The sequence below is a fragment of the Telmatherina bonti genome (genome assembly GCF_933228915.1).
Source record: "Telmatherina bonti genome assembly, chromosome: 21".
NCBI classification, from domain to species: Eukaryota; Metazoa; Chordata; class Actinopteri; order Atheriniformes; family Telmatherinidae; genus Telmatherina; species Telmatherina bonti.
In genome coordinates, this window is record NC_136630.1 from 30,372,699 (window position 1) to 30,399,102 (window position 26,404).

Here is a 26,404-nt window from a genome sequence, read left to right on the forward strand (position 1 = left end):
CCAATGTTGATGCCGCGAGCAGCACCTCTCACCTTTCCGGGGCCATTCAGCAGCTGGCCGTGTGAATGGCAGCACAGCTCCAGCAGCAGCCACATGGAGCTGAATAATTCAGGAGGCACTTTGTGTTTGTGTTGGCGTGCTTCAGAGCAGCCCAGCTCATCTTCATCAGTATTGTTTGCATGCATAAGCTTTTGTTGAGAGTATTACACATGTGGCAGTATGCCCTCTGGATGATGTTAGTGGGTGGGCTGTTGGCGTGCTACTGCCCCTCAGCTCTTCTGAACCTGGGTGCATGTTTGTATCAGTGACACCAACGCTTGAGGACAAGCCGGAGCACTTTGCAGCCCCCCAGCTATGCCGACATTTCACCTGAGAAGCTTGGTAAGCTATATTACACCGACATGAGCTCTCACTAATTTCCCCCCAGGGCGCAACCAAAATACAGCCAGGTTTAGGCAGACCTGGAGGTTTTTAGACCCACCCTGCAGGCCAGGCCGTCTTGTTGACGGTCAGAAAGCTTTAAGAGAGGAGAAAATATTCATGGCCACATGAATTTACTGCTGTTAAAGGTGGACTATGGCGATGATTCAGCAGCCTACAAACTTATCCGAGCAGTGATGGTTTAGTTATTGGGTCAACGGAGAGTAAAAACTAGCATAGACAAGAGGAGGGGAAACTTGGTCTTAATGTTGATGGACTGAGCTAAAGACCTGGTTTCTCTGAGTCTAACCGACATGCTAGGGTGCATTCACATCAGGATAGTCCATTAGACTCAGTCGGTTCAGTTGCAGGGGGGCCAACATTATTCTAGACAGAGACTGCATTCATGCTGCACATCTAAAGCAATTTGGACCTTTTAAACAATGTATTTCACTCTTGCTCAGAGGCCAGAAAACATGTAGCTGCATCAGATCCTGGTGGTCTGGGTGGATCAGATCCTGGTGGTCTGGGTGGATCAGATCCTCGTGGTCTGGGTGGACCAGGTCCTAGTGGTCTGGGTGGATCAGGTCCTTGTGGTCTGGGTGGACTAGGTCCTAGTGGTCTGGGTGGATCAGGTCCTTGTGGTCTGGGTGGACCAGGTCCTAGTGGTCTGGGTGGATCAGAACTTTGACCAAATTCTTCTACATCTTCCGTGTGAGTTTTTCCTCCATCCAGACCGTCTGTCGCCCCACATCCACATGTTTAGATGTGTTTGCCTAATCCACAACGCACATTGTCTTGTAGTCCACTTCCTGTTTTTGGTCCACATTAAACAGAGCAAGACCTGCGTTTGTGGTGGACTAACAAGTCCACTTCTTTGATCTGAAACAGAATTTGTGCGTTCGCATTTCCCCCAAACGAAGCGACTTTCCAAGCAAACGGACTGAATAAACCGGTTTGCAAACCGGTTTGAATAAAGAAGGGTTGATGTGAATGTGCCCTTTGTCTCCCTGCTGAACTCAAGTCATAGATCTGAAAAGGGTTTGACCATTGTGAGTTTAACTTTCCTCCATTCTTCAGATAAAACCTAATTCTGGAATCCACTTTATTTCTGTTTTCATTCTGAAGTGTTTCCATGTGTGAACTCATCATGCCACCACTGAAGGCTCAAGGGAAAACCGATGGCACGAAGAGGAAGGCAGAGGCTAGAAGAAAAGGACATCAGCAGCAAACTGCGAGAAACAGCTGCTCCAAAACATCTCAGTCTTCTTCTCAAATACCTGATGAGAAGTTAAACAGAAGAGCTCCTTCAGCAACGCTCAAACAAGTAAAGAGCAGTGAGAGGAGCAAAGCAGAACACAGCGGGAAAAGCGCCTCGGAACCGAAAAACAACCACAAACAAGCCAGAAAAGCAAAAAGTGCCAGAGACAGGTCACAAGCTCAGCATGAGGAAGATGATGAGATGGCACAAGCTGCAAACAGGAAGAGCAAACCTCTCCCCAAAACAAAGAAAAAGTTCCCCAACACACTGGGAAACAAGGCCGCTGGCAAAGCTTCTGAAAGCGAAGACGAGTCAGAGAGTGATGCAGGAAGCTCAGAGGAGGTGACAGGAGAGGAAAGCAGTCACCATGAGAAGGAGGAGGAGGAGGAGCGAGGCAGTAACGAAGAGACCCAGGGGAGCGAGGAGGCTGAGGCATCCGATACTCAAAGCGATACAGAACAGTCAGCAGCCAAGGAGTCAGACGGAGGGGAGGCCAAATCCAGCAGAAGTGGGTCTGAGGTTAGACCCATCACATCCACTGAAGAAGAGGAGGAAGAGGAGGAAGAAGAGGAGGAAGAAAAAAACAGAAAAAAGGAAGCAGAAAATGGAGAAGCAGTCAGTGATCAGAGTGAAGACGAGGCAATAACAGAGGAGGACACAGAGAAGTCTACGGCCATCAAAGGGATTGGAAGACGACGAGGACAGCCGGGGCGTCTTCCCAAGTCTGCAAAACAGCCAAGAGTCAAAATGTTCAAGAAGCAAGAGGAGAAGCAGGCGGAGAAGCAGGCGGAGAAGACAGAGAAGCAGGCGGAGAAGACAGAGAAGCAGGTGAAGAAGACGGAGAAGCAGGTGAAGAAGCAGGTGGAGAAGGCGGAGAAGCAAAGAGCAAAAGCAGAGAAGCAGCGGCTGCAGAAGGAAGCCAAACAAAAGGCCAAGGAAGAAAAGAAAAAGAGAAAGAAGCCTGGAAAAGCCAGGCCTGCAGCAGAGGAGGTGCAGACACGGAAAGATCTTCCCAACAGCAACACGGATGCAGCAGAGGACACGGACCAGGTAACCAACCAGACCAACACCGTCACAGAGAGGACATCCCTCACAGAAGTTCATTCAGATGAGGAAGAGGACGAAGAACAATCAATACCAACCAAATCCACCAAAGACCAGAACCCGATGCTGCTTAAGACCAAAGATAAAGGAAAAGACGTGAGAGGCGCTGCGGCTCCTGTAGAGCAGGATGCTGGAGGTGTGGTCCGAGGGAAGCCACAGACCTTCATCCTGGGCAAAGTCAAGGCGTCTCTGGGACACAAAACGGATAAGATGTCCAAAACGCCTGATGAGGAAATATGTGAGCCCAGTGAGGGAGTGTCCAGCACGTCCAAGGAGCGTCTGGTAGCGCGAAGGAAAAGTATGACGGCTCTCCGCAGGGTCTCTGGCTGGATCCAGAAGAAGCTGCCGCGAGAATTTAACCTCAGAAAGAAACTCTCTGCTCTGACTAAAGCCATCGGGATTTCTCACTGGCTCTCCACTCGAGCTCTAAAACACAAACAAGGCACGAGAAGGTCAAAGGGCAACATTTTCAAACACAGGATGGCCATGAGGGTTACCAGTAAAACCAGTCTGACCAAGAGAAACAAGGGAGAAGATGGCGCTAACATGCAGGGACAAGGAGCAGAAGAAGGAGCAGAGGCAAGGGAAAAAGAGATGGAGGCCAAATACGCCGTGGTACTCCCCAGGATCAACAAACTGAGCAAGGCAAAGACAGCTGAGGCAGCTTCTGGATCTTCTGCCGCATCCAGCTCACTGACAGAACCATCTAGCTCGGAGCCCAAACCTCCAAAACCAGGTGCCAAGCTGGTCCTGCCAGTCAAACCAGACCTCAGTCTGCTCAAGTCCATGAAGAGGCCTTTACCAGGAGGCTTAGCGTCTGGTGGGAATGGGGGGGAGAGCAGTTCTGGGTCCCATGGTGCCTCTGAAAGACCTCCCCCCCCAGAAGATGGGGGCAGGAGGACAACCATGAACCAGGAAGGCTTCAACCTGCTACAGGCTGCAAGAGGGAAGCTGAATCCGGCCCAGATCAACCTGTGCAAGATGCCAGGAGGAACTCCAGGTGGTGGACCGAGACGATCCCAGGCTCCAGACCCGGTCAGAGAGGAAGCTGCTGCAGTACCAAAGTCTTCCTCTCAACCCTTTGCAAATGGGGAGACAAGCGTGGCGGTGTCAGGTGTTCGATCTTTGTATGAAGAGGAGGCAGACCGGGAGGTGGCCCAGCTGATGGGCGAAGGTGGCGTATACGCAGCCCAACCGGGAGTCCACTGGACTGGAAATCCACGCATGAGTGGAGACCCTCAGGTGTGTGTTGTGTTTTCTCCATTTTCCAGTGTTAAATGTAGAGCGAGTCCCAACGGCGGTCTTGTTCTGCTGCAGGACTGGCTGCGCTCTGAGAACCTGCTGCCGCACCAGACTGTGGAGAAACTCACCAAATGGACCGTCTACGACGATGAAGGCCAAGCCAGGACCATCCCAGCCCACAACGGCAAGGGACCCTGGGAGTCAGAAGACCCTGCCCAGGAGATGCTGGAGAGTCGGCTCGCCAGCACACAGGTATGATACTCAGTCCAGAACCTGGAGCCTTCTAGTCTGCCGTGTCTACCAGGGACACGGTGGAGGTTCAGGTGAGTAAAGACCAGAGGCCTCATTTATAGAACTGTGCGTAGCAACCATAGACTATATATAAAAAGATGGGCAGAGTCTCCGTGACGTCACCCGTAGGTTTCTGTAGAGCTGAATTGAAGCTCGGTGGGCGGTTCCTACCATCACCATCTTGGCAGAGGCATGCTGGGCAAAGAGTTGGAGCTGAGAGGGGGGCTGTGAGCATCATGGTGGATGATTGACATTGAGCAAACTGCGAGCTTTCTGTAGCTAAGAGCTAACCGAGCTAACCCGGACATAACAGGAGCTAACCAGCTAACGGAGGTAAGCAGGCTAAAGCCAAGTCACATTGGTAACTGGCTAAAAACCGCGGTTGTTCTACGTTCTTCTGACTTGAAGCGGGAGATCAGGTACCTGTCAATCAAAAGGACACGCCCCTAAATATGCCGAACTTCGAGATTAAAAAAAAGTGTTTATTCCTGCTGTAAACGTGTTTATTCCTGCTGTAAACATGTTTATTCCTGCTGTAAACATGTTTATTCCTGCTGTAAACGTGTTTATTTCTGCTGTAAACGTGTTTATTCCTGCTGTAAACATGTTTATTCCTGCTGTAAACGTGTTTATTTCTGCTGTAAACGTGTTTATTCCTGCTGTAAACATGTTTATTCCTGCTGTAAACATGTTTATTTCTGCTGTGAAGTTGGTCTTTTTAACATGGAAGTCTAAGGGGATTCGCTCTGTTTTCCAGCCCCTATGTGTGTGATTGAGCAACGCGCCTGACAGGCTCACACACTTAAAAAGCAACAATCCCCTTTTGACATGACATATAGATGTAGTACTTTATTTGTTATTATTAAGTTATTATGTAGCCTATCTCACCATGTAAATTGCTACGACGTATTTAACAGAGCTTCACTCCCTCACTTCCTAAAGTTTTACTGCTGTGGCAGCTCAGCCAGCTGCTTGTCAACTCATTTGCATACGAAACACTGATTGGTTGTTCTCTGGGGGGAGAAGGAGGGGGTCCGGCAATGCATTACTGTACCATCATCACGCAGCTCGGTGCAGAGGGGAAAGCGTTTAGGTAGTTTTTGGATATCTGGTGGATTTGATTTGAGTGTTTGAGGGGCGCTGCCCCCTCTTGCCCCTGCCTAAAGCCGGCCTCACTTTTCAGTTTGATGGAGCTTCACAGATGTGGAAGCTGCACGCGCCATCGGCACTAATGAGGTATTCCACAATCTTTTTATACACTGTTTTTTGATATGGACATTGATCCCTGCCAGGTGTTCTCCCAGCTGAAACTTTTTTCCTTCTTTTTAGCTTTTTCAACCTTGCATATCAACTATTTTCAGACTTGCAGGAAGCATTGCTTTGATAAGAGCTCACTTTGTGTATAAGATTGTAAAATTTGTCAGTTTAGACATTTGTTGTTTGTTCTGCTGTGAAAAAAATACTGGCTGATGTGATTTGTAGGTCTTAGTTTTAATTTTGTCCACATATATGCTGCCTCTTGGCCAGGACTCCATTGAAAAAAAGGATTTTACTTTTGCTGGGACGTTCCTGGTTAAATAAAGGTTAGAAAATATTAGCTAATAGAGTCAACCGTAGTCAAAAGAAAGCCAGCAACTGTTCCCGTATTTTGTTCAGCATACGGTTGCAATAACCGGCGAAAAATTGAAAGCATCGTGTGGAATTACATTTCACAAGGTTGAATAATAATTTGTTATTTGATCAGATAAAAATAGATAAATCCAAATACATCAATAAACAATCAAACATCCCTCCCTGAGCTGTCACCTTATCGTGGTGGGGGGGTTTGTGCGTCCCAAAGATCCTAGCAGCTATGTTGTCGGGGGCTTTATGCCCCTGGCAGGGTCACCCATGGCAAACAGGTGTCTAGGGGAGGGACCAGACCAAGCACGGCTCATCGACCTCTATGATGACGACCAACCTGGGCATGAATGTTCCCTTGCCCGGACGCGGGTTACCGGGACCCCCTCTGGAGCCAGGCCTGGAGGTGGGGTACGAGAGCGAGCGTCTGGTGGCCGGGCCTTCGCCCATGGGGCCCGGTCGGGCTCAGCCCGAAAGGGTTACATGGGACACACCTCCCGTGGGCTCACCATCTGCGGGAGGAGCCGTAGGGGTCGGGTGAAATGTGAGCTGGGCGGCAGCAAGAGGCGGGGACCCTGGCGGTCCGATCCCCGGCTGCAGAAGCTGGCTCTAGGGACGTGGAACGTCACCTCTCTGGTGGGGAAGGAGCCTGAGCTTGTGCGCGAGGTTGAGCGGTTCCGGCTAGATATAGTTGGACTCACCTCGACGCATGGCTTGGGCTCTGGAACCAGTACCCTCGAAAGGGGCTGGACCTTCTTCCACTCTGGAGTTGCTCATGGTGAGAGGCGCCGAGCAGGTGTGGGCATTCTCATCAGCCCCCAGCTTGGTGCCTGCACATTGGGGTTTACCCCAGTGGATGAAAGGGTAGTTTCCCTCCGCCTCCGGGTGGGGGGACGGGTCCTGACTGTTGTCTGTGCTTATGCGCCGAACAGCAGTTCAGAGTACCCACCCTTTCTGGAGTCCTTGGAGGGAGTGCCGGAGGGTGCTCCTTCTGGGGACTCCATAGTTCTGCTGGGGGACTTCAATGCTATCAAAGTTATTGGGAGATATGGTCCCCCCCCCTCTGAACCCAAATGGTGTTTTGTTATTGGACTTCTGTGCTCGTCATGGATTGTCCATAACGAGCACCATGTTCCAACAAAAGAGTGTCCATATGTACACCTGGCATCAGGATTCCCTGGGCCGCAGTTCAATGATCGATTTTGTAGTCGTATCGTCGGACCTGCGACCACATGCCTTGGACACTCGGGTGAAAAGGGGGGTGGAGCTGTCAACTGATCACCATCTGGTGATGAGTTGGCTCAGATGGTGGGGGAGGAAGCCGGTCAGATCTGGCAGGCCCAAACGTGTTGTGAGGGTCTGCTGGGAACGTATGGCTGAGTCCCCTGTCAGAGCGAACTCCCACCTTCAGCAGAGCTTTGAACATGTCCCAAGTGAGGCGGGGGACATTGAGTCCGAATGGGCTGTGTTCCGTGCCTCTATTGCTGAGGTGGCCAGCCGGAGCTGTGGCTGTAAGGTCGTTGGTGGACACCAGCAGCGAGGGATGCCGTCAAGCTGAAGAAGGAGTCCTATCGGGCCTTCTTGGCCTGTGGGACTCTGGAGGCAGCTGATGGGTACCGACAGGCTAAGCAGCATGCGGCTTCGGCTGTTGCTGAGGCAAAAACTCGGACATGGGAGGAGTTCGGCGAGGCCATGGAGAAAGACTTCCGGACGGCTTCGTGGAGATTCTGGTCCGCCATCCGGCAGCTCAGGAGGGGGAAGCAGTGCTCCATCAACACTGTGTACAGTGGAGGTGGGGAGCTGCTGACCTCAACTCGGGACGTTGTGGGTCGGTGGAATGAATACTCCGAAGACCTCCTCAATCCTACCAACACGTCTTCCAATGAGGAAGCAGAGCTGGTGGACTCAGGGGTGGACTCTCCTATCTCTGGGGCTGAAGTCGCTGAGGTGGTCAAAAAGCTCCTTGGCGGCAAGGCCCCGGGGGTGGATGAGATCCGCCCGGAGTTCCTTAAGGCTCTGGATGCTGTGGGGCTGTCCTGGCTGACACGCCTCTGCAGCATCGCGTGGACATCGGGGGCAGTACCGCTGGATTGGCAGACTGGGGTGGTGGTCCCCCTTTTTAAGAAGGGGGACGGGAGGGTGTGTTCCAATTACAGGGGAATCACACTCCTCAGCCTCCCTGGTAAGGTCTATTCAGGGGTCCTGGAGAGGAGGGTCCGCCGGATAGTCGAATCCCGGATTGAGGAGGAGCAGTGTGGTTTTCGTCCTGGTTGCAGAACAGTGGACCCGCTCTATAACCTCTTTGGGGTCCTGGAGGGGGCATGGGAGTTTGCCCAACCAGTCTACATGTGCTTTGTGGACCTGGAGAAGGCATTCGACCGTGTACCCCGGGGGCTCCTGTGGGGGGTACTCCAGGAGTATGGGGTACCGGACCCCCTTGTACGAGCTGTCCGGTCCCTGTAAGACAGGTGTCATAGCTTGGTCCGCATTGCCGGTATTAAGTTGGATTCATTTCCGGTGAGGGTTGGACTCCGCCAAGGCTGCCCTTTATCACCGATTCTGTTCATAACTTATATGGACAGAATTTCTAGGCGCAGCCGAGGTGTTGAGGGGATCCGACTTGGTGGCCTCAGGATTGGGTCCCTGCTTTTTGCAGATGACATGGTCCTGTTGGCTTCATCTGGTCGTGATCTCCAGCTCTCGCTTGAGCGATTCGCGGCCGAGTGTGAAGCGGCTGGGATGAGAATCAGCACCTCCAAATCTGAGACCATGGTCCTCAGCCGGAATAGGGTGGATTGCCCTCTCCGGGTCGGGAGTGAGGTCCTGCCTCAAGTGGAGGAGTTTAAATATCTCGGGGTCTTGTTCACGAGTGAGGGAAGGATGGAGCGTGAGATCGACAGACGGATCGGTGCGGCGTCTGCAGTAATGCGGGCTCTGCGCCGGTCTGTCGTGGTGAAGAAGGAGGTGAGCCAGAAGGCGAAGCTCTCAATTTACAAGTCGAGCTACGTTCCTACCCTCACCTATGGTCATGAGCTGTGGGTCGTGACCGAGAGAACGAGATTATGTTTTTACAGGCTTTATCTGTTTGTCTGTCTGTGTTTAAAATAACATTAAAAGTTATGGACTGATTTTCATGAAATTTTCAGAACTTGTTGGAAACGTGAAAAGGAAGAACTGATTAAATTCTGATGGTGATCCGCATTACTGTTTGGATCCAGGTCGTTTTTAAAAGCTCGGGGGAGGTTTGTGCTCTACGAGTTGTTCTTTTTTAGTTTTTTTTTTTTTTTTTTTTTTTTTTAATTAAATACTTGATTTTCAGACTTTATAAAACTGTATCTTTATATTAATAAATTAATAAATGTAAAAAAGAGTGAACTGCAGTCAAGAGAAAGCCAGCAACTATTCCTGTATTTTGTTCAGCATACGATTGCACGGATCTATGTATAATGTCTATGTCTATGTCTATGTCTATGGAGAGTCATCCATCCCCAAGCTAACAGTCCCCCTTTCAGCTCTATATTTTGCCAATTTTTGATGCTACTAACATGGTGACCGTAGGAACCGCCCAACAAGCTTCAATTCAGCTCCTCAGAAAGCTACAGGTGACGTCACGGAGGTTCCGTCCATCTTTTATACTCAGTCTGTGGTTAAAGTACTGACGTTGTGTATTTCACACTTGTCAGATGTAAAACTTTAGATGTTTCCCTGAGTTTTCATCATTATTTTTCAGTCTACTTTCTGTAGAAGTAAGATTATTTTGCTCCGATATTCAGTGACACGTTCCTTGCCTGATCCCTGGTCTCTGGACCTGGTCTGACCCCTGATCTCTGGACCCGGTCTCACCCCTGATCTCTGGACCTGGTCTGACCCCTGGTCTCTGGACCCGGTCTGTCCCCTGGTCTCTGGACCCGGTCTGATCCCTGGTCTCTGAACCCAGTCTGACCCCTGGTCTCTGGACCCGGTCTCACCCATGATCTCTGGACACGGTCTGACCCCTGGTCTCTGGACCCGGTCTGACCCCTGGTCTCTGGACCTGGTCTCACCCCTGATCTCTGAACCCGGTCTGACCCCTGGTCTCTGGACCCGGTCTCACCCCTGATCTCTGGACCCGGTCTGATCCCTGGTCTCTAGACCTGGTCTCACCCCTGATCTCTGGACCTGGTCAGATCCCTGGTCTCTGGACCCGGTCTAACCCCTGGTCTCTGGACCTGGTCTCACCCCTGATCTCTGAACCCGGTCTGACCCCTGGTCTCTGGACCCGGTCTCACCCCTGATCTCTGGACCCAATCTGATCCCTGGTCGCTAGACCTGGTCTCACCCCTGATCTCTGAACCCGGTCTGACCCCTGGTCTCTGGACCCGGTCTCACCCCTGATCTCTGGACCCAATCTGATCCCTGGTCGCTAGACCTGGTCTCACCCCTGATCTCTGGACCTGGTCACACCCCTGATCTCTAGACCCGGTCTGATCCCTGGTCTCTGGACCCGGTCTCACCCCTGATCTCTGAACCCGGTCTGACCCCTGGTCTCTGGACCCGGTCTGACCCCTGGTCTCTGGACCCGGTCTGACCCCTGGTCTCTGGACCTGGTCAGATCCCTGGTCTCTGGACCCGGTCTGACCCCTGGTCTCTGGACCTGGTCAGATCCCTGGTGCGCTATAACTGCTATATCCATCACTGTTATGAAATAATGAACAACATGATTCATTTCATCAGGTGGGGCAAACTTTTTCCACATTTCAGTAAATCTGCGGTTCTCTGCAGGTTGCAGTTTATGTTCTTTAGTTCTACTTCACTTCAGTCTGGTGTGGACAGCAAGCAGAGGGAATGAAAGACCTGCTCCTGGTTTATTTATTTCCTGCTCTCTGTAGATACAATAGAGTATCCATCCGGCAGCAGCACGATGCTTTCAGATTACAGAATATCAGTTAACAGTGCTGATGGTGCTTTAGTTACCTGCTGGGAAGAGCTTCAGTGGAAAGGCGATCAGCAGCAGCAGCAGCACAACAACAGAACCGAAGTTATGGCTGAGAGGTGAAGAGTCTGGAACGTGGCTGGAAGCAGGCATTTCATGGTTGGATGAGGGGACTCATTTCCGTTCCTGTTTTCACCCTCTTCAGGTGGTGATGCCTGGCAGCAAAGGAGCTGTGGAGGTGGATGAGGTGGAGGATCTGTCCCAGCTGGAGTAAGTTCACACATACACTGTGTTGATTCTGCATGTGCTCTATCCAACCTGCCTGTCAATGTCTTCAGAGAGGTGTCAGAGAGCGCCGTGCTTCTGAATCTGAAGAAGAGGTTTCAGCGTGACTGCATCTATGTAAGTTTCACTTTCTTTTTGCGCTTTCTACGCACAGTCAGTTTGTAGGAGGTTGATAACAGCTGTTCTGCAGATGAAAAAGCGCACGTGAGGTGTCGGGGATCAAACACATAACTTCTGAAGCTCAGCAGCGTCATCAGGAAGTCATTGAAAAATAAACCTGCTACTAACCGGACCCTGCTGGTGACCAGGAGCCTGTTGCTAACCAGGAGCCTGCTGGTGACCAGGACCCTGCTGGTGACCAGGAGCGGGTTGCTAACCAGGACCCTGCTGGTGACCAGGAGCCTGCTGCTAACTAGGAACCTGTTGCTAACCAGGACCCTGATGGTGACCAGGAGTCGGTTGCTATCCAGGAACCTGTTGCTAACCAGGAGCCTGTTACTAACCAGGAGTTTGTTGCTATCCAGGACCCTGCTGGTGACCAGGGGCCTGCTGCTAACTAGGAGCCTGTTGCTATCCAGGAGCCTATTGCTAACCAGGAACCTGCTATCAACCAGGAACCTGTTGCTAACCAGGAGCCTGTTGCTAACCGGGACCCTGCTGGTGGCCAGGAGCCTGCTGCTAACCCCTGTTGTTATCCAGGGCCCTGCTGGTGACCAGCACCCTGCTGGTGACCAGGAGCCTGCTTTCAACCAGGAGACTGTTGCTAACCAGGAGCCTGTTACTAACCAGGAGTTTGTTGCTAACTAGGACCCTGCTGGTGACCAGGAGTCTATTGCTATCCAGGACCCTGCTGGTGACCAGGGGCCTGCTGCTAACTAGGAGCCTGTTGCTATCCAGGAGCCTATTGCTAACCAGGAACCTGCTATCAACCAGGAACCTGTTGCTAACCAGGAGCCTGTTGCTAACCAGGACCCTGCTGGTGGCCAGGAGCCTGCTGCTAACCCCTGTTGTTATCCAGGGCCCTGCTGGTGACCAGCACCCTGCTGGTGACCAGGAGCCTGCTTTCAACCAGGAGACTGTTGCTAACCAGGGGCCTGTTGCTAACCAGGACCCTGCTGCTAACTCTTAGCCTGTTGTTATCCAGGACCCTGCTGGTGACCAGGAGCCTTTTGCTAACCAGGAGCCTGTTGCTATCCAGGAGCGTGTTGCTAACTAGGACCCTGTTGGTGACCAGGACCCTGCTGGTGACCAGAAGCGGGTTGCTAACCAGGACCCTGCTGGTGACCAGGAGTCGGTTGCTATCCAGGAACCTGTTGCTAACCAGGAGCCTGTTGCTACCCAGGAGTTTGTTGCTAACTAGGACCCTGCTGGTGCCCAGGAGTCGGTTGCTATCCAGGAACCTGTTGCTAACCAGGAGCCTGTTGCTAACCAGGAGCCTGTTGCTAACCAGGACCCTGCTGGTGGCCAGGAGCCTGCTGCTAACGCCTGTTGTTATCCAGGGCCCTGCTGGTGACCAGCACCCTGCTGGTGACCAGCACCCTGCTGGTGACCAGGAGCCTGCTGTCAACCAGGAGACTGTTGCTAACCAGGGGCCTGTTGCTAACCAGGATCCTGCTGCTGGCCAGGAGCCTGTTGCTAACCAGGACCCTGCTGCTAACTCTTAGCCTGTTGTTATCCAGGACCCTGCTGCTAACTCTTAGCCTGTTGTTATCCAGGACCCTGCTGGTGACCAGGAGCCTTTTGCTAACCAGGAGCCTGTTGCTATCCAGGAGCGTGTTGCTAACCAGGAGCGTGTTGCTAACCAGGAGCTTGTTGCTAACCAGGAACCTGCTACTTACCAGGAGCCTGTTTCTAACCAGCAGCAGGTTGTTGAGTTCCACCTGCTCACCAAACCCCCATAAAAAGCTTCAATATATTCATTCAGTTGTCTGTGCCAGTGGTTACATTCTAGTCTTGTTGAAACACCACGCTCTGGTCTGAAAGTATGTTCCAGATCACAGATGCCATCATTTACGCTTACCGCTGTTTACAAAAAACAAACAAGAAGGACCTTTGGCCATCTGGTAGTTTTTTGCAGACATAAATCGTGATCTTGGTGTGTCCCAACATGCACCACAATCTAAAATACAACAAAGAGCAAATCAAGTTGTGATGCAGATGGTATTTCTTTATAGTTATGAGCGTATATGTTCCTCTTTCTTCTCAAGGTTTCTCCATCCAGTTAAGAATAACCGGGTTTATCAGTCAGTTTAATATTCAGAAAATATCTTCTTGACGTCCCAATGAAGTTACTTAAATAGAGAATTTCCTGTGACCCAGAACTGGATGAAGCAGTTTGTCCTCTATGCAGCAGCTTTTCTTCCAGCAGTAAATATTAGCAAATCTTTGCATGATCCATTTAAATAATGTCCTCCCAAAACTCACAGAGATTGTCATGTCTGAGTCCTACAGGATCTAATTAACCCCTAGTTCTGAGGTTTAAAGATTTAAGTTCCAGGGTCTATTATACTGAGCACATTGGAAACTGAGATTTTATTGGTCACCCCTACAACTTCTCTGAGACTTAAGCAAGATGTTAATGTGCAGTTGGTTCTCTTCTGAATGAAAAGATGGTGGGTGGAAATGAACACAATGGCTCAATTTTCAACCATTTGCAGCCACCTGCAATTATCATTGTATTTACTCTGCACTTTCTTTTTCTGTTTTTCTCCAAGACTTACATTGGGAATATGCTTCTGTCCATTAACCCCTTCAAGACACTGAGCATTTACACAGAGGAGATCAGACAGAAACACAGAGGCAGAGAGCAGCACACAAACTCACCGTGAGAAACACTTACCCACTTATTGTCATTTAAGTTGTTGTAGCTGTCTCTGATATTCACACCATGTGTGTTTGACATGATGATGTCCTCCTCCTCCTCAGACATGTGTACGCGCTAGCAGATTTAGCTTTCCAACATTCTCAGGCCTCCACACAGGAGCAGTGTATCGTCATCAGGTACCGACAAGTTTCTCCATTTTTAACTATTTATTTCTGGTTCATTCAGCCAGAATTAAGATTCTGCTGTTAATCTGTTTTCCAACAGTTACACAATTCAACCGTTGTTGACCGCACCCTCCTCGACAGGAGGGAGCATGAGATCCTACTGACAGCACGAAGCAACAATATTAACATTTAGCATTGCAACAATATTAACATGTAGCATAGCAACAATTCTAATATGTAACATAGCAACAATATTAACATGTAGCATAGCAACAATGCTAACAGTAGCATAGCAACAATACTAACATGTAGCATAGCAACAGTATAAACTTGTAGCATAGCAACAATACTAATATGTAGTATAGCAACATTATTAACATGTAGCATAGCAACAATACTAACATGTAGCATAACAACATTATTAATTCATCATCTTATATCTTAGTGTATCTTCATCATCAGCCGATAGCTTGATGAGAAATTTACCTGCATAACACCTTTACTATGCAAAACATCTGGAAAACAGCTCAGATTCAGTTTTTACTTTGTACTTGAGAACAGTTCCTCATCATATACTACTTTATGCATTTTGAGGATTACTTCTCTCATACTGTTAAAGGAGCTAAGTCCATGACTGAGCTACTGTAAATGCTTGAACCAGGAGTTGTGCAACCCACCGTTTCACCATACATAGTGCCTTTAATGACTAGCCTGGCAAGCCAGACTCCCGCTGTACCAGCGTGGAGTCTGGGGACTCACTCTCATCAACAGATTTCTAGGAATGGATAAACAAGTGCGGAAAATAGACTGTATAAAGTGATGGACGGAGCCTCCGTGACGTCACCCGTAGGTTTCTGAAGAGCTGAATTGAAGCTTGGTGGGCGGTTCCTACCATCGCTATCTTGACAGGGGCATGCGTGTCGTCTTGCCCGGAAAATACATATATGGGCAAAGAGGTGGAGCTGAGAGGGGGGCTGTTGTCATCATGGTGGATGATTGACATTGAGCAAACTCCGAGCTTTCTGTAGCTAAGAGCTAACCGAGCTAACCTGGAGATAACAGGAGCTAACCAGCTAACGGAGGTAAGCGGGCTAAAGCCAAGTCATGTTGTTAACCGGCTAAAAACCGCGGTTGTTCTACGTTCTTCTTACTTATAGTGGGAGATCGGGTACCTGTCAATCAAAAGGACATGCCTCTAAATATGCCGAACTTTGAGATTAAATTACTTTTAAACGGGCGAGTTAGAAAAAAAATTCACTCCCCCCACAGTTGTCATGGAGGTAAAACTGCAGTTTTATGCACTTACACATAGGTTTCACTTTTAACCGCCGAAGTCTCCGTCCATCTTTCATATGCGGTCTATGGTGCAGAGTAAACCAATCAGAAAAATGGTGGACGTGACGTCAGTAATGCAGCAGCCTACAATGTCTGGAAGTGTTCGGTAGAGCGAACGCAACAGAAGAAAATAAACATAGCGTGCAGTACAGAGACACAAATGACCTGAGTCATTCTTGTTGTTAAAACCTGAGGCCAAATAGCATTACTGGTAACTCTGTGTTGCTTTTCGAACTTTACATTACATTTACAGCAAAAAGAAACAAACCCCATGCGCCATCTCGAATGACACAAGGCAAGAGGCAAGAGTCTCCTCAGATCAACCAATCAGAGTGGCCGGTTTGTTTAAGACCGATGCGAATCTCCGTGAAGGGGAGGGACTGCAGACTGAGTCGCTCTGTATTGAATACATAAAGCACTCCAGTCTGCCGTGCCAGGCTATTTAATGACTGAATGTTAACTTAGTTTCTTCTTCATTCAGGTTCTGCATCACATTATTCCTTTTATCGTATGAAGAAATAAAGTTTGTGCCAGCAAACAAATACTGTAATCTCATGCCATCGTAGTCACAAACCCTTTACCCTTGCGGGCCAAACATCTTATGACCATGATGATGTTTTCCCCCTTGTATACACACACATTACCTGCCCAGGTTCCAGATGAATTTACTGACACAGTAACACATGCATCAGCTTTCTGTAGAGACCAAGAATATACATTCAGTCCTTGTAGTTGTAAAGATATACATCTTTTACTTTGGGAATGTCATTTCATGTAGGAGGCAGAAAAACAGGCTGAGTTTTGGTGTTAAAGGACACATTCACAAACTGTTCTGATACATCAGATCCGGGACATCAAACATGGATGAGATGACATGGATGTGGAGTGTTTTTAAAGCATCATCAGGAAGCTGAGACTGACAGCACTCCCTGTCGTGTGGTTGTGGTGTAGTGGACAGAGCGGTTCGGGGAAGACTGAAGCTACCAAGCTGATAGTCCACTACCTCAGCTCCATGTATCAGGGTGGGGAAGACAACCTCCGACAGGTGGGAAACACAAAATCACTCATTTAGGAGACACCTGCCAACTCTCTTCTCCACGTCTCTCTTTCTCCTCCTTCATCAGCCCATGGAGGTCTTTCCCATCTTGGAGAGCTTCGGGAATGCCAAGACTATCTTGAACAATAACTCCAGTCGATTTGGGAAGTACCTCCACATCCACATTCTCCAGTAAGTCCAACAGTCGTCGTTTCAGCACCTGACATGACTGGTTGCAGCTGTTTAACTTGACTGATGTATCTCATCTGGGCTGACAGTGGAGCTGTTGTAGGGACCTCACTGTCCAAATATCTCCTGGAGAAGTCCAGGGTTGTGTTCCAGGTGAGCACAGATCCATTCCCAGAAGGTTTGGGAGTGGTTGAAGGGAACAGATTTGTCACTGTTGTCTCGTTTACCTGCAGGCCAAAGAAGAGAGGAACTACCATGTGTTCTATGAGCTGTTGGCAGGTATGAATGACTGGGACAAACAGGAACTCTACCTGCAAGGAGCCGAGACCTATTACTACCTAAACCAGGTGCATCACGCTGAAACATCCATCTTAGCCTTTTTTCTTGTTTTTTCTTTAGTCCTACATGACGGATGTGTGTTTTTTCACCGTCCTGTAGGGTGGTGCCTGTGAGCTGAAGGGGAAGCAGGACAAACAGGACTTCCAGCTGTTGGTTCGGTGCTTTGAGACTGTCGGCCTGCATGCTGAGCAGATCTCCACCATCTGGGCCATCCTCTCCTCCATCCTGCAGCTCGGCAACATCTGCTTCAGCTCGTATGAGGTGTGTGTATGAAATTAAATGAAAAGAAATGAAGAGTAAGACAATGGGCCCAGTTACGTAATCATCCAAATAACTGAGAGTAATCAGATTACTGCAAAAATCTACATTCACTTTATTAATGCAATTTTTGACAAACTATGCTCGACATTTTCCAGTATCAGTATTTTCCATTTTTAATTATCGGATTTCTGAGTACTTAGTAATGTAATTTCTGGTCATCTTTAAAACATCCCCTTTTAGTTTAACATAGCAACATAGCATTAGTTGCTAATGAGGAATTCCACAATATGGAGGCTTGTGTGTTAGGATTACTTGTTGATGTGGAGACCTGAGGTCTTAGCATTAGCTGCTAATATGGAGGCTCGTGTTCTTAGGATTAGTTGCTGATGTGGAGACCTGAGGTCTTAGCATTAGCTGCTAATATGGAGGCTCGTGTTCTTAGGATTAGTTGCTGATGTGGAGACCTGAGGACTTAGCATTAGCTGCTAATGTTGAATCCTTCAGCCTTATACTTAGCTGCTGATGTGGAAGGTTATAAGACTACATTTTAATTATTTTTATTTACTTTGTTTTTACTCTTACTTCCTGCAAGTTGTTCTATTGTGTTCCACTTCCATTAAAACGCTTAATCGTTTTAATGGAAGATGTTGGAAAGATGGAAGCAGGTTTTTCCTATGTGCTCAGCTGTATAAAAATGGATTAAATCAGACATATGGCTCTACTTGCTGCATTAGAAAAAGCTATAAAAACTAATCATAATCTGTTTCTGGCATTATCAAATAATTCTAGTGATCATGAAGACAGCATACTTTGATTAGGAGATTAAAATACATTGTCTTCTCTCTGATACTCTGATGTCTTCTTGTGTCTAGACCTGTTTATCTGATTTATATTGCTATTTTTAAATCTGTGCATGTGCAAAAACTGCATTGCAAATTACTCCAAAGCAACATGAACTAAATACCCCCCTACCCTCGCCCCAAAAGGAAATGGTCAATGATAAATAAAAGATAAACATGTACTCTGTAGTTAGTTCTCACTGGTTCCTACAGCAGCAGCTTATTACTACGACTAGCATGTTCAACAAAGATCGGATACTTTAAAAATAAGAGGAAGTTCTATTACTACAAATGTACGAAAGAAATCTGAAAGGAGACTTGAAAATGCAGGGCAGGGTTTTAGAACATCACATTTCAGAAGTGGATGTATACACATCAGATCTGATTAATAAAGCGGATTAATTCCAGTTCCAGTTTTTTATTACCTCTGAGAGTGAGTTATGTGATGTACATGTAGACAGGCTGTTGTTGTTTCAGAGCGAGTCGTTTGAGGTGGCTCGCATCTTAAGCGAGGCTGAGAGCAGGAGGGTTGGCTATTTGTTGCAGATTTCCTCTGAGGCCCTGCAGACGGTCATCACTCACAGAGTCACAGTCAGTAGCCCCTCATGCACCACTGAAAATGTCCTGAGCAGCATGTGTGCACCCTGACTGGCTTGCTTCTTCCTAGGAAACCACATATGACAGGATTTACTGCCCCCTGTCTGTGGAAAGTGCCATAGAGTCAAGGTGAGAGCTGAAATTTCAGCATTTATTATATGTGTTGATCAAAGCAGACATCTGAAATCAGAGTTATCAATGGGCTAATAAGTGGTATAAATTTAGTTAGGTGGGCCAACAACAACCTCTTCGTGACTTTGTACAATCAGAAGAACAAGAAGAGTTCGGAGAACTTTTATTCATGATCCAGACTCCATATGATATTAATAAATAATTTCCACTTACTTCATCTAATAGATTAATTTAGTTAAAATATGAAGACATGTTAAATTCATAGAACCAACTGGTTACCAGCTCCCAGTGAGGACCAAACTCTTCTTCTTGTTTCTCTTCTTCCTCTTAGAGATGCCATTGCCAAAGCCTTGTATTCAGTGCTATTTAACTGGTTGTTGGAGCAGATTAATGACTGGTTGAGTCCTTCAGAGATGGACAGCAGCGTTGGTGTAGTTGACATCTACGGGTTTGAGGTTAGTAGCCGTGACTCCGGCGTGAAATCAAAGATTATTGCGTTTACGATGATGTTTCTGTGTTGTGGCGCAGGATCTGGAAGTGAACAGCTTTGAGCAGCTGTGCATCAACTTTGCCAACGAGCAGCTGCAGCATTTTGTCAACAAAGCAGTGATTTCTCAGGAGCAGGTCAGAGCTTTAATGAACAACTGTCATGCTTACTTTCACATCAGTGAATGAGAATTCAGTTTGATTCAGCTCAGTTCAGTTTAAAACTACATAATACAGCACAAAACTAATTTCACCGCATTGTTACAGAAACAGTCTAATTATAGTTCAAGTATACTCAAATTACAGTCTGGTTTTAGTCTAATTATGGTCTAGTTATAGTCTAATTACAGTCCAGCAAAGTCTAATTACAGTCCAGTTATAGTCTAATTATTGTCCAATTATAGTCTAATTATAGTTGAGTTAAAGTCTAATTATAGTCCAAATAAAGTCTAATTGTAGTTCAATTATACTTTAATTGTATTCCGATTATAGTGTAATTATAGTCCAATCATACATAGTTCAATTGGCCAGTTAAAGTCTAATTATTATCCAGTTACACTCCAATTATAGTTCAGATATAGTCAAATTATAGTCTGGTCATAGTCTAATTATAGTCTAATTAAAGTCTAATTATAGTCCAGTTGAAGTCTAACTGTTGTCCAGTTACAGTCTAATTATAGTCCAATTAAAGTCTAAATAAAGGCCAGTTAAAGTCTAATTATTTTTTAGTTATAGTCTAATTATAATCCAACAATACTCAAATTGTAGTCTGGATATACTGTAATTATTGTCCAGTTATAGTATAATTATAATCCAATTAAAGTCTAATTATATTCTTGTGATAGTATAATTTTAGTCCAATTAAGGTCTAATTATATTCCAGTTATAGTCTAATTATAGTCCAATTAAAGTCTAATTATAGGTCAGTTAGAGTCTGATTATTGTCTAGTTATAGTCTACTTATAATCCAGTTATAGTATAATTATAGTTCAAATATAGTCAAATTATAGTCCGGTTATAGTCTAATTATAGTCTAATTAAAGTGTAATTATAGTCCTTTTATAGTGTAATTATAGTCCAGGTATAGTCTAATTATAGTCCAATTAAAGTCTAATTAAAAGCCAGTTAAAGTCAAATTATTTTTTAGTTATAGTCTAATTATAATCCAACAATACTCAAATTGTAGTCCGGATATACTGTAATTATTGTCCAGTTATAGTATAATTATAATCCAATTAAAGTCTAATTATATTCTTGTGATAGTATAATTTTAGTCCAATTAAGGTCTAATTATATTCCAGTTATAGTCTAATTATAGTCCAATTAAAGTCTAATTATAGGTCAGTTAGAGTCTGATTATTGTCTAGTTATAGTCTACTTATAATCCAGTTATAGTATAATTATAGTTCAAATATAGTCAAATTAGAGTCCGGTTATAGTCTAATTATAGTCTAATTAAAGTGTAATTATAGTCCTTTTATAGTGTAATTATAGTCCAGGTATAGTCTAATTATAGTCCAATTAAAATCTAATTAAAAGCCAGTTAAAGTCAAATTATTTTTTAGTTATAGTATAATTATAACTCAATAATACTCAAATTATAGTCCAGTTATAGTCCAGTTAAAGTGTAATTATAGTCCAGTTAAAGTCTAATTATAGTTCAATTATACTCAAATTATAGTTCAATTAGACTTTAATTGTAGTCCAGTTAAAGTCCAATTATAGTCCAATTATACTCAAATTAAAATCCAGGTATAGTCAATCAGTATCGGCCTGTCCAGCTTAAATTAATCTGTTATATGACCCATATTAGTCCATATTGGTTCAGGATATTATTTAATTATGAAATGATGACATAACTAAGGAAAACTTCCATCAGAACCAGGAACAGGAAGAAAAACCTCAGGGCTATAGCTGAACAGTCTTCCTGAGGTTTTCAGGTCTAAAGGCAACAACTTCAGTCTGCATCTTCTGGGTCATTGTGTCTTTAAGATGTCTGTAATCTAACAAGCTTACTGGTTTCACTGGGATTTAAGGAGAAACCCGCTTTAGTTTGGACTTTTCAGAACCAGCGTCTGTATGTCCTGCAGGAGGAGTACAGTGCAGAACACATACAGTGGTATCCAATGCCACTGAAGGACTTCCACTCATGTCTGGATCTGATCTCCTCCAGGCCCTACGGCATCCTGCGTATACTGGATGACCAAACCTGCCTCCCACAGGTACACACACCCGTCCACACCGCTGCCTCTACGAGGATAAACACACTTCCTCAGTCACACACAGCTCAGTGCTCAACCCTGAAGTTTGATTGTCTGCACTTTGAACAGGCCACTGACCACACCTTCCTCCAGAAGTGCCACTACCACCATGTAAACAGCCCCTTCTACGCCAAGCCCAAGAACCCGATGCCAGTCTTCACTGTTTATCACTACGCTGGGGCCGTCACATATCAGGTGCTGCACCCTTCAGGCTGCTGAACCAGTTTAGCTGCTGCTTCACAGACAAATGCACGGACATGTTTGATTGTCTTTACAGTTTAGCCTTTGTGCCTCCTTCAGAGAATATTTTATTCAAAGATCATAAACGTAAATATGTTTGAGTTCACCGTGACGGAAACTGAATACCACAACTGTTTTCCAGGTCCACAATTTCCTGAACAAGAACCACGACCAGTTCAGGACAGAAGTGGTGGAGCTGTTTGCCAGAAGTCGGAGTCAGGTAACTGGCATGGGAGTAAAGTCAACCTGCAGGTGGTCCTCGCTTTGCTTCATCAGTTAGACTCTGAGACTGAAGCACATTAAAGACATTATGATGCAAAGAGAAATATTCACATTAAAAAGTCCTTATCTGATTTAGAAAAAGGGTTTTTATTTAGGTTACATTTTAATTAAACTCTTCAGTCAAATGAAACCTCCTAAATTCTCTCCACAGCAATACAATGCATTTAGAAGTCTGAAAGATAGAAATCACCTCTGACAAGCCTGATTTTATTCCCAGGAGAAGATAAACATCATGTCAGATTTTATTCCCAGTAGAAGATAAACATCATGTCAGATTTTATTCCCAGTAGAAGATAAACATCATGTCAGATTTTATTCCCAGTAGAAGATAAACATCAGGTCAGATTTTATTCCCAGTAGAAGATAAACATCATGTCAGATTTTATTCCCAGTAGAAGATAAACATCAGGTCAGATTTTATTCCCAGTAGAAGATAAACATTATGTCAGATTTTATTCCCAGTAGAAGATAAACATCATGTCAGATTTTATTCCCAGTAGAAGATAAACATCATGTCAGATTTTATTCCCAGTAGAAGATAAACATCATGTCAGGTTTTATTCCCAGTAGAAGATAAACATCATGTCAGATTTTATTCCCAGTAGAAGATAAACATCATGTCAGGTTTTATTCCCAGTAGAAGATAAACATCATGTCAGGTTTTATTCCCAGTAGAAGATAAACATCATGTCAGATTTTATTCCCAGTAGAAGATAAACATCATGTCAGATTTTATTCCCAGAAGATAAACATCATGTCAGATTTTATTCCCAGTAGAAGATAAACATCATGTCAGATTTTATTCCCAGTAGAAGATAAACATCATGTCAGATTTTATTCCCAGTAGAAGATAAACATCAGGTCAGATTTTATTCCCAGTAGAAGATAAACATCAGGTCAGATTTTATTCCCAGTAGAAGATAAACATCAGGTCAGATTTTATTCCCAGTAGAAGATAAACATCATGTCAGGTTTTATTCCCAGTAGAAGATAAACATGTCAGATTTTATTCCCAGAAGATAAAAATCATGTCAGATTTTATTCCCAGTAGAAGATAAACATCATGTCAGGTTTTATTCCCAGTAGAAGATAAACATCATGTCAGATTTTATTCCCAGTAGAAGATAAACATCATGTCAGATTTTATTCCCAGTAGAAGATAAACATCAGGTCAGATTTTATTCCCAGTAGAAGATAAACATCATGTCAGATTTTATTCCCAGTAGAAGATAAACATCAGGTCAGATTTTATTCCCAGTAGAAGATAAACATTATGTCAGATTTTATTCCCAGTAGAAGATAAACATCATGTCAGATTTTATTCCCAGTAGAAGATAAACATCATGTCAGATTTTATTCCCAGTAGAAGATAAACATCATGTCAGGTTTTATTCCCAGTAGAAGATAAACATCATGTCAGATTTTATTCCCAGTAGAAGATAAACATCATGTCAGATTTTATTCCCAGTAGAAGATAAACATCATGTCAGGTTTTATTCCCAGTAGAAGATAAACATCATGTCAGATTTTATTCCCAGTAGAAGATAAACATCATGTCAGATTTTATTCCCAGTAGAAGATAAACATCATGTCAGGTTTTATTCCCAGTAGAAGATAAACATCATGTCAGATTTTATTCCCAGTAGAAGATAAACATCATGTCAGATTTTATTCCCAGTAGAAGATAAACATCATGTCAGGTTTTATTCCCAGTAGAAGATAAACATCATGTCAGGTTTTATTCCCAGTAGAAGATAAACATCATGTCAGATTTTATTCCCAGTAGAAGATAAACATCATGTCAGGTTTTATTCCCAGTAGAAGATAAACATCATGTCAGATTTTATTCCCAGTAGAAGATAAACATCATGTCAGATTTTATTCCCAGTAGAAGATAAACATCATGTCAGATTTTATTCCCAGTAGAAGATAAACATCATGTCAGATTTTATTCCCAGTAGAAGATAAACAACATGTCAGATTTTATTCCCAGTAGAAGATAAACATCATGTCAGATTTTATTCCCAGTAGAAGATAAACATCAGGTCAGATTTTATTCCCAGTAGAAGATAAACATCATGTCAGGTTTTATTCCCAGTAGAAGATAAACATTAGGTCAGATTTTATTCCCAGTAGAAGATAAACATCATGTCAGGTTTTATTCCCAGTAGAAGATAAACATTAGGTCAGATTTTATTCCCAGTAGAAGATAAACATCATGCCAGATGATGAAACTGGGACATTTTATCATCTGATGGAAAATATGAATCTGATGCAGCAACACGTCTGGAAACATCTGGAACAGGAGCAACAGAAGTCTGGAGAAGCATTACAAGAGGAACATGTTGCAGTTAATCAGGTTAACTATCAGGTTTATGTTACACAGGTCAAGAGATCTTTAGAGAGGCAGAGTCTCTCAGAAGTAAAGCCAGACGGAGCTTCAGCCATCAGCAAAACTAAAACATGAAAACATTTCAGATTAATGTTCCTGCATGTAAAACTGAAAACTTTTAATCTGAGCCTTCAACATCTGCACTGGAGGATCTTCTGCATTAAAACCAGCCAGGATTCTCTGCCAGACCTGATTCTGGATCTACAGGATCCAGAAACACGCCGTCTTCTCTGGACCAAAGCTCATTTAAAATGTTCTGAGTGGAAACCTGGATGAAGATGTGGAATAGTTTGTGGACAGCATGGACGGCGTGTCCTGCAGACTAAAGAGGAGAGGGAGCATCCAGCTTGTTATCAGCCTGCATCTCTGATGGGATGGGGTTGCATTAGTGCCGATGGCGTGGGCAGCTTCCACATCTGGGAAGCTCCATCAATGCTGAAACATCTGCTCCCATCCAGACAACGTCTCTTTCAGGGAAGACCTTGCAGGTTCCACCATGCTGGACCACAGAACTGCTCTCCTCACTTCCAGATGTTTCCAGATGTTAGAAGAAGAGGAGATGCTAACGATGCTAAACATCATCCTGGAAACACTTTTACAGACATGTTGCTGCATCAGATTCACAATCTGCTCATATTTTCCATCTTGTTTAACAAAGATTGCATCTTATTTTCTTTCTAATCCATGCGACAGAGCAATCTGCCTTTTTCATGTTGTACATGACATTATGAGCTGAATTGTAAACATATTATTTTCCTCTTCATATCATACATCTTGTCTGAGCAGGATAAGTTAAGTCTGGTGAAAATGGTGTTAGTTGTGTGTATTGGTGATGTTATTCCAAGTAATTTGGATGTAGGGACGGTGAGGGGTTAAATATGTTTTCTTCTTCCCCTTTAGGCAAAACTGCTTTTTTTTCTGTCATTTGTTCCAAGCTTCATTGTTTGAATAATGACGACATGCATGTCTCCTCAGTTTTTACCGTAAATAACACTGCCTGGAATAAATAACAAAACAAAACAAATGAACATTTACTGTTTGTTTCCTGGATTCCAGCTTCTTACTGTGCTGAATCTCTTTCATACAGATGATTTCTGAGCTGTTCAAGAAGGTTCAAGACAACTACATCCAGCAGAGAGAGCTGGGATGGAGGGGGAAGGGGCTCCGCCACCAGCCCACCACCGCTGCCTCACACTTCCTTCAGTCCCTGACGGAGCTCACCACCCGTCTGGACAGGTACCGACACACTCACGGCGGTGGATGTCGCAGGAATTCAGTCAAATCAAAAATAAATGTTTTATTATTCCTCCAAGAACAATATGAAGTATTTTTGGATCTATTCCATAACTTGGTATGTACGCTGATGTAGAGGTAACGTCTGACAACCTTCACTGTTACACAGTCAGATGCTGTTCTGCATCTGCTCTGCCCGCTGACTGACCCATGAATGTGCTTTCCGCCTCGCATCTCAGGTGCAGGACTACTTTCATCCGCTGTCTGAAGCCAAACTATGTGAAGGTAACAGCAGCTCTGTAAGCTGAAGACCGTCAATGAGTTAAATCACACTGATCACATGCTGAGTGTTTGCTGAGCATTAGATGAGTTTAGATAGATGATATAAACTGTGTTTACTATGTTTGGATCCAACGCAGCGCTTTTACACTATATAGGGAGTTAGTCTCTTAGTAATTATTACTTATAAATGACTTATAAATGAAAGATTGGTGTTCAGTGGTCCTGTACACCATCCATCCATTGATCCGTCCAGTTTCTCTGGCGAATGAGAAGGCAGCTCTCCTCACATGAGGAGTAGAGCTCTGTGGTTGTAGTGCACATTTTCACTGCGTAGCTTCATATTGCAGATGGCATCAGAAAATGCCTCCGACTAGCTT

General features: G+C 45.2%; 1 protein-coding gene across 1 annotated transcript in view; it reads left to right on the top strand.

The window, feature by feature from the left end:
• Positions 1-1,570: 1,570 nt before the first annotated feature.
• myo15b (myosin XVB) overlaps positions 1,571-26,404 on the top strand; it is a gene marked incomplete at both ends in the record, with an annotated part of 103,976 nt that continues 79,142 nt past the window's right edge. Inside the window, 21 exons of the mRNA XM_079260648.1 lie at positions 1,571-2,200; positions 2,309-4,027; positions 4,103-4,279; positions 11,056-11,120; positions 11,189-11,252; positions 13,850-13,959; positions 14,061-14,135; positions 16,410-16,503; positions 16,583-16,686; positions 16,773-16,836; positions 16,917-17,030; positions 17,122-17,283; positions 18,600-18,713; positions 18,790-18,848; positions 19,183-19,306; positions 19,380-19,475; positions 21,428-21,559; positions 21,668-21,793; positions 21,981-22,058; positions 25,600-25,748; positions 25,985-26,030. Of these exons, the coding sequence (XP_079116774.1) occupies positions 1,571-2,200; positions 2,309-4,027; positions 4,103-4,279; positions 11,056-11,120; positions 11,189-11,252; positions 13,850-13,959; positions 14,061-14,135; positions 16,410-16,503; positions 16,583-16,686; positions 16,773-16,836; positions 16,917-17,030; positions 17,122-17,283; positions 18,600-18,713; positions 18,790-18,848; positions 19,183-19,306; positions 19,380-19,475; positions 21,428-21,559; positions 21,668-21,793; positions 21,981-22,058; positions 25,600-25,748; positions 25,985-26,030 (4,302 nt within the window). The remainder of the gene's footprint in view (positions 2,201-2,308; positions 4,028-4,102; positions 4,280-11,055; positions 11,121-11,188; positions 11,253-13,849; positions 13,960-14,060; positions 14,136-16,409; positions 16,504-16,582; positions 16,687-16,772; positions 16,837-16,916; positions 17,031-17,121; positions 17,284-18,599; positions 18,714-18,789; positions 18,849-19,182; positions 19,307-19,379; positions 19,476-21,427; positions 21,560-21,667; positions 21,794-21,980; positions 22,059-25,599; positions 25,749-25,984; positions 26,031-26,404) is intronic.